Here is a 12,009-nt window from a genome sequence, read left to right on the forward strand (position 1 = left end):
AGACAGTCGTGACAAAGCCTATTCCCCCTCAGGAGACTGAAAAGATTTGGAATGGGTCCTCAGATCCTCAAAAGGTTCTACAGCTGCACCATCGAGAGCATCCTGACTGGTTGCATCACTGTCTGGTTTGGCAACTGCTCAGCCTCCGACCGCAAGACACTACAGAGGGTAGTGCGTACGGCTCAGTACATCACTGGGGCCAAGCATCCCGCCATCCAGGACCTATATACCAGGCGGTGTCAGAGGAAGGCCCTAAAAATTGTCAAAGACTCCAGCCACCCTAGTCATAGACTGTTCTCTCTGCTACCGGACGGCAAGCTGTACCGGAGCGCCAAGTCTAGGTCCAAAAGGCTTCTTAACAGCTTCTACCCCCAAGCCATAAGACTCCTGAACAGCTAATCAAAGGGCTACCCAGACCCATCTTTTACACTGCTGCTACTGTCTGTTTATTATCTATGCCTAGAATTATTTTTGTTGTTGTTGACTTAACACGTGTTTCTTCTTAACTTCTTAAAGCATTGTTGGTTAAGGGCTTGTAAGTAAGCATTTCACTGTAAGGTCTACTACACCTGTTGTATTCGGCGCATGTAACAAATAAAATTAGATTTGACATCACTTTGGATCTACGGGATCTAGCACCTAATAACCTCAAACTCAACTCTGGACCTTGAAGCCACTCATTTTTTTTCATTGTTCCTATCTAATCAGGGACTGATTTAGACCTGGGAAACCAGGTGGGTGCAATAAACTATCAGATAGAACAGAAAACCAGCAGGCTCTAGACCTCGTTGGGTAAGAGTTGAAGACCCCTGATCTAATATATTACACTACTTCTAAGATGTGAGTTTGGAGTAAAGCTAAATACCATGTGCAATTGATCACTTAATAACGGCATACAAGAGAATCAACAACAACGCTCTTCAACACCTCATTTTATTGTCCCAACATTCAAAAGTACAAATAATTCAAACACAACAGTTTTATGGAGAAAAAAAAAACATTTACAGCAAGATTTTTTTGTTTCCAGTTTCAGAAATGACCTAAACTAGCAAGGATAACATGAAGTCATTCATCGCAGTAATTGGATTAATAATAAGGATAAGAATACTAAGAATAATAGCAATAATAATAATTGATAATTAATAAGGAATAACATAAATAGGAGAGACCAATTAGGCTCTGAAATTTTTTCTTCTTTTTTGTCTTTAAAGATAGTTTATAGATTTTCAGATAGTAAACAAACACATTTCAGGAGAAAATGAAAAATGACAAGAGCCTTGTTCCTCTCTTAACCTTCCCTCCTACACTACTGGCTGTTGATTTCCTATTGGCAGGCTGCCACTAGAAGGCGCTACAGGAGATGTGTGAGCCATAGGGGTTGGGCATAGACCGAGGTGACGCATCCCCATGTTTCAAACACCCATACAAACACACACACACACACACACACACACACACACACACACACACACACACACACACACACACACACACACACACACACACACACACACACACACACACACACACACACACACACACACACACACACACACACAAACGTGTTCACAAACACACTCATGAGCATGAACACAGTTCAAAAGACATAGGAAATATGTTCACACATCAGAACAACATTCTACTGGGGTCGTTGCATAATTCAAGCTCCAAACAGTTCAGGAGCATGAAAAGGGGTCTGTTGGTGTTCTGAGGTCAGAACTGTATAGTGGTTGGATGATGACAGATGGTCTGGCTAAGATGTGGTTATGAGAGAGTATATATATATGTGCATGTGTCTGAGTGTTTACAATTTTCCTACACCTCATGTTTCCTGGTTCAACAAAATCCAATTCAGTACTTCAGGAACCATTCCCTATCTTTACCTTTCAAAATATATATCATATTATAGTATATAAAATATAGAATGGGTATAATCCATTAAATACCTTCAGTATTTTTAAATAGCAACAACTGCCATAAGTATAGTTAGTGTACAATGATCAAGATCTCTTTAAAGAGATGTTCTTTTGTAATTTTCAAACATGATTCTCTAAAAATAAGTTTGACTCTTAGGTGAGTTGACTGATTAGTCCAGTGCAATGAATGACCCTCAAATACAATGGACATTTGCTCATCGAATTCAGGTGCCTGAGCCTCCAAAATTGGATGTTATAAAATGTTTGAAAACTGAAAATTATGCTTCAGACCCACATTTTTGCATAAAGTTTCATCACAAAGCGGTAGTGTGGAGGGAGGGTGCGGAGTGGCTTTAAAACGACACAAACTTATCACAGGTTATATTGAACCAGAACAACTGTTATAACATTATATTAAGACTAAACTTTATTGAAAAAGATTTCAAGATTTTGTTTAACAAGACAAGAAAAAAGCAATAGCAAATTGAACTATCAACTAGGTTATGCATAGCGAGTAACTGTTTCTAGTAATAAGGGAAGAGCGTTTTTAGTTTTCAACTTTTAGATTTTTTTATATTGTAATTTATATCGGTACAATATCGGTACAAAGCACAAACGTACTAAAAGTTCTCAGTGCAGTGGACTAATGGAAGAGCCTCTCCCCTAGTCGCTTTGTTCCCTTTTGCTCAGAAACGTCACCCCTCCCTGTACCAGATTCACGCAAATACACAGACAACAGAACAAATAACTATAAAAATAAATAAATAATCAATATAAATAAATAGTTGAAGCAATGAAACAATCAATCGATCAATAAATAAATGAATAAATAGTTATTTTCTAAGCTTTTGTTCGGTTTCTTTTGCCGCGGCAGATACCAAAATTTTTCTCCAAATATTTTTTTACAAGCGACATGACAACATATTAAACAGGATTCCTCACGTGTTTTCTAAGTAACTGAACCATCACTTCATAAAGTTGTCATATGAAAAAGACAAGCTCAAACAAAGGACAGTGACAACTTATATATATATAGATATTGTAAAACAAATGTAGACTATATATTATCTATTTGTACACAACAAATAAAGACACAGTTGTAATAGATCCTTTGAGGAAACAAATATCTAGACTAACAGAACTAGCTAATTATTATTGAATTTTGACAACGTTTCACACTTAGCAAGTAACCTAAAAGTCAGCAAGCCAAAGAAAACTTGTTAAGTGATTCTTACACGGCCCAAAGTCTGTCATCTGGTATTTCAGCAAGAAATAGTCTAACCAGATGGGGGCCAACAACAAAAATAAACAAGAACAGCAGCTCAATTCAATGCCAACATCGAAGTATTTTTTCTCTGAACAACACATAGAACAACAAATGTGGATATTTAAGATATGTGAATCATGTAATATAGCACCTACTTTTGATCGCTAAAGGAAGTTATTTTAAAATTCCACAAAATTATAGCAAAGAAAACAATAGATAATGTATGTTTTCTAAATGGATAGATGTGTATATATTCATTACTGATATCCCATAGGCTGATGACAAAAAGAAAACAAGTGGACAATGGGTCTTCTTGCTTTGGGCTCTCAACTGTGAGGATGGTTAGGCCTTGAAAGACCCCTCTCCCTTCCCTTTTGGGTATCGCTGTTGAATAATTACGCACTATGAAAAATTACAACGATCACCCGCCTCAATTTGCATCCCTTGACAAAACCTTCCATCTACAAAATCCTCGCCGATCAATTTCTCCTAAAAACAAACAACCTTTGCTCCTAAAAAGTACCACGGCAGAACGAACAAGACAAGGTGGCGCCCACCCCTCCCCCACCGCCTAATTAGCCAGTCAAAATATTTTTCTATTTTTTCAAATCCAGATTCTTGTAAAAATTCTTCAATAATTATTTTAATTATCATATTATAAAAATAGATTTTCTTCTCTTTATTTTTTATTTTTCTAAACGCATTTTCAAGCAAAGAGATTTTCTCTTTGGCAACAGTGTTTTTTAAATCACTTAACCTGTCATCAGGAATTCTAACCCATCCCTTCCCTCTCCCCATCTCCCAAACCCCAGTGAGGAAAGACGTGTTTTGTTTGCAATACAAAACAAACAAATGTTAGAAATTCTTTTTTCTGCATCAGAGAAAACAGGATTGTGTCATCCCTTAGAATTGTTAGGGGGTTTTAATATACACAAAAAATGAATGAATGGTCACCAATTTAAAAAAGAGCCCCCTCCCTTCTTCTGTCAGGGAGGCATAATTCTAACGACAGTGGATCCGGATTTAAAAAAGAAAAAAATCCTCAATCAAGACCAAGAAAGTTAAATCTAAAAAGGACATTCTCTTCTTTGAAATAAGGGGACTGGTTTTTGCTACTGTTTACATAGAAGAGAAAATAGTTTAACAACCACAAGAACAGAAAGGATATACAACAGGAATCCTGTAGAATCACAGGGGTTCCAAATCATGGATATTTTAATCTTTCATTTTGTAATACTTAGGCAACATTGGCTTATAGTTCCAAAGTTATAGTATAAGCCATTTCAAGTTATTTTTTGTTTGTTTGTTTGCTGTGTTCCTTCTGGAGAGTTGCTGTGTTGGGCGACTGTAAGGTGGTAGTGGTAGTGGTGACAGGGGATTTGGAGTGAGGAAGGGTTCAGGACTTGTGGGTCTTGTTGGTCTTGAACGAGACTTGCAAGACACGGTCACCCAACCGGTACCCGTTGAGACTGGCGATGGCCATGGCTGCCTCATCGTAGTTCGTCATGGTGACGAACCCGAAGCCCTTGCACTTGTTGGTGTTGAAGTCGCGGATGACCTTGACGTTGTTGACTGCTCCGAAGGGCCCGAACAGCTGCCATAGGACGCTCTCGTCAGAGTCTGGAGACAGGTTGTAGACAAAGATGCACCAGCCAGTGCCTGTGTGGCCAGGGATGTTCATGCCCACCAGGCTAGTCATGCTGTCAATGGTGATGGGAGAAAACCTGCACCACAAGATAGACAGAGAGAAAGAGAGAGGGAGGGAGAGAAATAGTACAATGTTAAGTGAAACAAATGCCCAATTGAGAGAAATAGAAAACCAACTGCGTGTGCATGGATTTACAAGCATTGAGATTGTAGGCCAAGGCATTTCCCTATACACTCAAGTTCCCCTCCAAGTGTCCAAAGTGAACCTCCCCATGACCCCACTCTCTGAGTGTGTCTCAGGGAGAGTTGCGATATACAAAAAACACATTTCTAATTCACACATGCGTATTAAAACACTTGTACATGTGTGAAATAGGACAAATAAAAGCACCCACCCACATACAGTATCAACCAAACAGTTCTAGCATTCCTGACCATCCTACATTGATTATTACAAGTGCAACCCAGTGCACATGATGCACTATGACTAAGGGTCTGTCTGTGTACTGTATCCTCCTGCTAGACTATTTCCCTTCTGTGCGCCTCCATATTGACTGAGTGGCCTTTTCTCAAGGCTGACTGCTCTGTGGGGGGCCTGCTGGGAAATGGCTTCAGCAGCATCCGAGGGAGGGAGGGATGCAAAGGGGAAGCTTTTCTCCCTCGGTCTTCCTGAGTGCCTCTATTGGGAGCAAAATTACAGGAACTTGCTGAATTAAAAGATTTTGAAATTCATCAGAGATTGAGTATGCAACCAAGTAAATCTGCACTTATTTGCCTTGTAATCATCTCCCTTTTTGTGATAGAGATTTGAATGCTCAGTTGACTTCACTTAATTGCCTTTCCGCTTAAAGGAAATTTCCACTTTAAATAAAAGGTAAATTGGATAAAAGGTTAATTTCTTATGCCACCTCTCGGAATGACTATAGGCATTATTGGGTATGCTTTAATTGAGATTTCCGCTTTACTGCAGCTGTCTCGGAGAAGCCTCCCTTCTTAAGGAAGGGAGGAAGGAAGGAGCAAACTAAATGGAAAATGGAAACACTTTACAACCCAGTAGTATTAGGAACAAAGTGTTTTCCATCCACCCACTCCTGCAGTCATCTGTTGTGGGGCGGATGAGGATGACAGTGATCGATAGTCTTGCTCAGACCACAGAGCCTCTAAGTATCGGCAAGAATCACTCAGACCTTTCATCAGTACTTTGGCCACGACTTGAGCTTTAACATTTTTGCCAACACAATATCCTTTTTGGTTCTTGTTTGTGTCTCATTACAGTCCCTGTGTAAAATGTATATTTTCTAACAGCAAGTCTTCCCTTCACTAGGGTCTTAAAACCTCTAGTCACGTCAAGGCCTTTTCTAACACGTTCAATTGTATTCGGATCTCTCTGTCTGGGTGAAATAACACCTCCATAGTAATTTCGATGCAAATACAGGTATGTGTGAGTGTGTGAGGGTGAGAGACAATCAGGCTGGCTAACAGAGCCACGGAGGAGACTACAGTGGTGTCTAACAGGGCAGGATCAAACACACTGTGTGGTTCTTCCATAGAAAAGGAGAGGAGTTGCATAGCAACAAGGGTGGGCTGGCTGACCTGCAGCCATCCCACCCTCCCCTAGCTCCCACCTCCACTGCTCACTTCTAAAGCACACTGACTACTACTACGCTTGCCTTTGTTCATTAATCATCACCACTTCAAACCATGTGCCAAGCAAGCAAGAGGCTGTTCTAAAGGCAGGGCTTGTTGGATTTCTGTATCCAAAACTCTACTGCTTTGACAGTTTGTACATTTTCAATAGTCTTTGCCTTGGTACTGTGTTGTTGAACCAGCAGGCACTGCAGCATATTGGTGAATATTATAAATGTATTCTCTTCTTTTTGTTGTCATTTTCTTGGCCAGAACATTTGCATCCCCCTTCAACTGAATTAATTGTTTCCTGCCCCCAGTACAAATATAGGTATGTTAGACAAACGAGTTGCTGCCTGGGACATTGAGGTAGAGCTATGCGCTAAAGAGTCTTTCCCATGCATCATTCTGTCACCGTCTTATAGTTGAGCCTTCACTCTCTGATTCTGCAGAGCAAGAATTGCTGCTAATCACTGCTATGGAAACCGATGAATTCAGTGGATTTGCTCTTTTCACAGAAAAAGCTATTTAATCATTCCATTTAAAAATTTAAAAAAGCAAACGCTTATTTTTTCATGCTACATCTGGGATCACAGCCTTTCCATTCCAGTGAGTGGACATCAAAGGAACTCACTGATTACTCTAACATGCAACAAAATGTCATCAGCTGATATCATGATGTCTCACAGCCGCTTCACTTCATGTGACATCAACAGTAGCAAAAGCAAAAGTTATGAGCAAAAAGAGGTGATCAGAAGTTGAGCTGGCTGCAGCGAAACAGCATTTCCTGCAGGGATCCAGGTGTCTCCAGCCTCTCCCATCTTGCCCCTTACTGACCCCTGACCCCTTAACCCCAACACCCCATCACTACTGCTTACTGCTGTAATAACATGTTGTAATAAATGTATTATTACAACCATTGTGGCAAGTCCTATTGAATTGAGTGGTTTGTTATTGTAAGTATCACTGCTTTGATATTAGTGTTTTCAAACTGAACTTGATCCCAACGTAACATCTAAAGCTGGACAGAGGTTAGGCTAGAGTACCTGAATCCAGTATAAAAACACACCTAAAAACAGGAGCTACACACAAGAGAACAGAAATATACACAGAAACTATTCAAAGCAATCGAAATGTAAAAGTCAGCACTCATTATACTCAAAGCAAATTGAACATTAGAAAACAAAAGACGATTGTTTTCCTTTTGGACTAGTGGTTGGTGGATTCAAATTAAACAAGGCTAAAGAAAATAAAAAAAATCAAGGCAGAATAACCTTGAACTGATTCGAATGCAAGTGACTTCTAAAAATGAAGAAAACAGGATAGAAATCATTTTGTCAACATGGACATCTGGCATTCGGTGAAGTTTTAATTACCTCTTTACGCCATAGGCCATATTAAGCAAATTGTCCAGCCTGTAAAGAGAAGGAGGGTTCTGGGGTTAATGCCAGGCAGATGGTTGACTCACTCAATGGAACTAATTCTACATCCCTGCCTCACTCAAAGAAGAAAGCCATCCAGAGATGGGCCATTACACTGAGGAGCCCCACCAGTCAGGGGTGGTGTCATTCACACAGCAACAAAGCAGCAGGCTAGCAACAGTACTGTACAGCGCTAACACAAGAGGCCACTCTGTGGCCCAATCAGCCAGCACACAGCGACATTTTCTTTTTTTAGCATGAGGCCCTATGGAGAGCACTCTCACGCTCCACACATTCTTATGCTGCACGGGGCTTTCAGAGTGGTTCCGTTGTACATCTGTGCTGTTGTGTTGAGGTCAAATAATTTATAAGTTATTTATAATTGTGAGTTAAGCCATAGTATTGATGTCAAAGAAAGTTTTGAAATCTTGTCTTTCTCAAATTCAATGTCGATCCTGACAGCAGAATTAAATTATTATTATTTATGTCATAAACTATGAAAACTGCTTTGCATCATTATTCCAATTGCCCCTCAGGTACTTTGGCATTAAGCTTGTCATTTTCAAGAAGGTTGAGAGACCAATTTAACATATATTATACTACTAAATAGTATAATAATTAAAAAAAAATAGATATATCCCCATCTCCAGAGTTCTGTCAGTGTAATGGTTTGGCATTTTTTGAGAGATGGTAAAGGTTTTAAGAGAGGAAGATGACAAATCATGGAATAATGTTGCATGGTTTGGACTAACAAAACACTACTGAATAGTAACTGACCAAAAAAAGGTGCTTTCTTTTGACACCTGTCAATGTAGAATGTCAAATGGAATGGTGTTTGCTAGTCAGTTGGCTGGGAGGAAAAATCAGACCGGTCCTGCAGACAGATAGTCACTGTGCTCAGTGGGCCAAGGATGGAAGCCACTCAGCCACATAAATCAGAGGCTTTTTGAGTGAGCCTTGCGTGGCCACGCAATGACCATCATTTGTCACATGGGTCTGCACTGTCTCATGTCTTAGTAAGCCTTTCAGCCTAATGGAAGGGTTGGGAACTTGGGGCCATTCTAAAGTACTTCTCCCTTTCAAAACACTGTCTGTGCTGCAGGTCATCAGTGGGCAGAGATGCCGTCTGTGAACCTGACCAAAAAATCTAAACAAAGAACAAAAATTTGTTGACTCATTAAAGCAGCAATTAGGCCATTATGCGGGCTGGGACTGAGCAATCAGCTTTTGTGGGTAAATTAGTCAATTGGACTGGAAGCTCTGAGGAGGCGCTTCAGGCCGCTGTGCTGGAGACATCTGATGGGCTACTGCTGTAAAAAAACAACCTGCCTTGGATGCTAGCTTTTCACACACTCTCTCCAAACCCACAGCATACAAAAGTCGTGCCTCTCAATGCATGTAAATGGGAACCGTCCGTTTAAAAAAAGTATTTTAAATTTAAACCTGCTCCTACCTTAAATATAATAAGCCTTATTGACCGATTACTGTCATTAGTAATGTGGAGCATCAATACTAGTAAATCTACAATATTTTGCTTAAAGGATTATATTGCCTTCTTAGAGGTGGATCAGACAAACAGGCATTATATCGACTGGTGGCAAATGGGCAACATTGACAAGATAGGTGATACATTTCTGTCTGAGTTTGTGGATTAGGTTTAGCCCTGTGGCTGTTGGTTGTAATGATGAGGAGGTTGAAAATGGACTTTGTGTATTACAGGCAGCTGGCTCTGGATCTGCAGTGCTTAGACCCTGGATTCTACTGAACAGAAAATCATGTTGTATATTTCTAACTTTGTTGGTCTAACTATTCATAAATATATATAATTTTTTATTATAATAATTTGCTCCACAATCTTAAATATTTTTTGGGTTCAGATGATCATTTTCATATATTCTCATTGGGACTACAGTGTGGAATCGGTGAGTATCAGGCTAAGTATGTGTTGGGAATGAACAGTGGATGGAAAGAGGGGATGACAGTTGGTTGCATTATGGAATAAGGAGGGTGATGAGGTGATGTGATGGAGACATTGTGAACGACAGAACCCCACTGTCTCTTGTAAACAGTTCTTCTCAGTTATGGGTGGAGCTCCAGGAAACACACTCTTTGGAACAAAAATGCTTTCTTGGTTGAATGCACAAAGAATCAAACATCGTATTGGTGACTGATGACTTACAAGGTGGTTGATCATTGCAATTAGACAATAAAATGCCATACTCTACTCTACAGTACATATAACAGTAGAAACATATATTTGAACCAATAGCCCAATGGCTGAACCTGACCTCCCGACCCTTGTTGTGAGCCCTAGGTATTTACCTGAACCTCTGGGCCTGGTGGTGCAGGGGGCCTGGGTACCGGCGGTTGGGGGACTGGTACAGCTGGGACAGTAGGGCTTGGCTGGTCTTCTGGCTGGGGTTGTTGGCGAACTTGACGGTGATGGGCTCAGCAGCTCCAGAGGGCTTCTGTCCATTCAGCCCCTTAATGGCCTCCTCAGCCTCTATCCTCTTATCAAAGCGAATGAACCCCACACCCCGCGAACCACCTGTGGGGCCAACACATCACAAACATAGGGGCGTCCTTTTACTTCATGTGGTTCCGGTTAGATCACACACACACACACACACACACACACACACACACACACACACACACACACACACACACACACACACACACACACACACACACACACACACACACACCCTAACAGCCCTTATTATCTCTTTCATACATGGTACAGAGATGATGTCTGTTGTTGCTTTTAATAACGTTGAAAGCAACGTTTTGTAAAGGGGATACAACGAGTTGGACATGATTTGTATTCCATAGAGAGAGGGATTGTGTTATTTGAAGAAGACAGTACAGAGCAGAGGGAAAAGCGAAGGCACCACCATGATTTCCTGTGCTGTCGAAGAGACAGAATTTGTCTTCCTCTCTCACAAAGAGCATGAGAGGAGGATATAGAGGAGCTGATGCCTGCTGATGCAGAAATGTTGTTGTGTTGTTTGTGTGCTAGCTGCTGTAGTGCTGTGTCTCCGCACAGCTCGTTGAGGCTACTCTCCGTGAGGTGTGTTGGACTCAGCATACACTGCTCTCCTCCTAGCTGATGGCCACACACTCAGGCCTCACGCCATGTCGCCAGGGACATTTGAGTCGTCTCCAAGGCAATGTTTTTTGACCGCCACCTGAAAGTAACATTTGGAGAGACGTACTGCCCGGGAGGTCTTTTCTTGGTCTCCATAAATGCGTGCTGCTCGTTTTTAATGAGGCTGGCTGACTGGCCCAGGGGACACTCGCTCAGCGACAGCACGCCGCCAGGACTATTTGCATAATACTGTGTGTGCACATCTCTACACCACACACAGAAACACTTTTTATTGTCATTTCTCTCTCACAACAACGCTTGCGCTTATTGATGTTTTTCTGTTCTGCTGTCTCATTTTCTTTCTCGAATCAGACTCTTTTGATATGTGCAGCCCTGAACAAACATTTACACACAATCTCTCCAATGCCGAATGCTTTCATTCACTCTAATGCTGAATAATTTAACTTATGGGTTGCTGCAGCTCTTGACAGACTCTCCCAATCCCTCCCTGCCTTCCCTGTACCTGTACATTATAATTAGGTTGTCACAGCTAGAAAATAATAAACACAGTCTGTTATTCCAAAGGGGTTTGAATTGTTGGCATACAGCTCTGGCTCCGATGTGAAACTAGGGTCACTGCTGCTTCGGTAGAAAATAGTGTCATACTGATATTCCTAGGTGGTAACAAGTGTATACTGTTTTTGTACATTATGTTGATTTGTTTGCAGGGTTCTACACTAACTTTTTCAGTCGGTGGCACCATCACGATTTGGTTGCAAAAAATGTATAAACATTTTTTTTCAATAATTGATGATGACCTGTCCCATAATGTACCTGCATTCCATATAGAACCAGGCCAATAATGACTAGCTATCTTTTAAATTAGCATGCCCTTGTGTTCTTACATTGACTTGGAGAGATTTACTGTAATGGCAAAGAAAAGAGACTGTTACAATAAAGTGCTAAATGTATTTTTTGCAGATTTCAAAGTGCCATGTTTTTTGACATGTTTTCTGCGAAATCCTCTAGAGTGCAGAACTG

At 40.7% G+C, this 12,009-nt stretch overlaps 1 protein-coding gene across 9 annotated transcripts in view; it reads right to left on the bottom strand.

Moving 5' to 3' along the window:
• Positions 1–916: 916 nt before the first annotated feature.
• Positions 917–12,009, bottom strand: part of LOC129810576 (ELAV-like protein 4) — an 80,140-nt gene continuing 69,047 nt past the window's right edge. For 6 of the 9 annotated variants that reach the window (XM_055861229.1, XM_055861237.1, XM_055861233.1 and 3 more), the window contains 3 exons: positions 10,200–10,433; positions 7,833–7,871; positions 917–4,907 (listed from right to left, as the gene is read on the bottom strand). In XM_055861229.1, the coding sequence (XP_055717204.1) occupies positions 4,580–4,907; positions 7,833–7,871; positions 10,200–10,433 (601 nt within the window). In that variant the 3' untranslated portion in view covers positions 917–4,579. The remainder of the gene's footprint in view (positions 4,908–7,832; positions 7,872–10,199; positions 10,434–12,009) is intronic. The other 3 variants (XM_055861230.1, XM_055861231.1, XM_055861232.1) reach the window with 3 other exon arrangements.

Source organism: Salvelinus fontinalis, chromosome 14 (assembly GCF_029448725.1).
Source record: "Salvelinus fontinalis isolate EN_2023a chromosome 14, ASM2944872v1, whole genome shotgun sequence".
Classification (NCBI taxonomy): Eukaryota; Metazoa; Chordata; class Actinopteri; order Salmoniformes; family Salmonidae; genus Salvelinus; species Salvelinus fontinalis.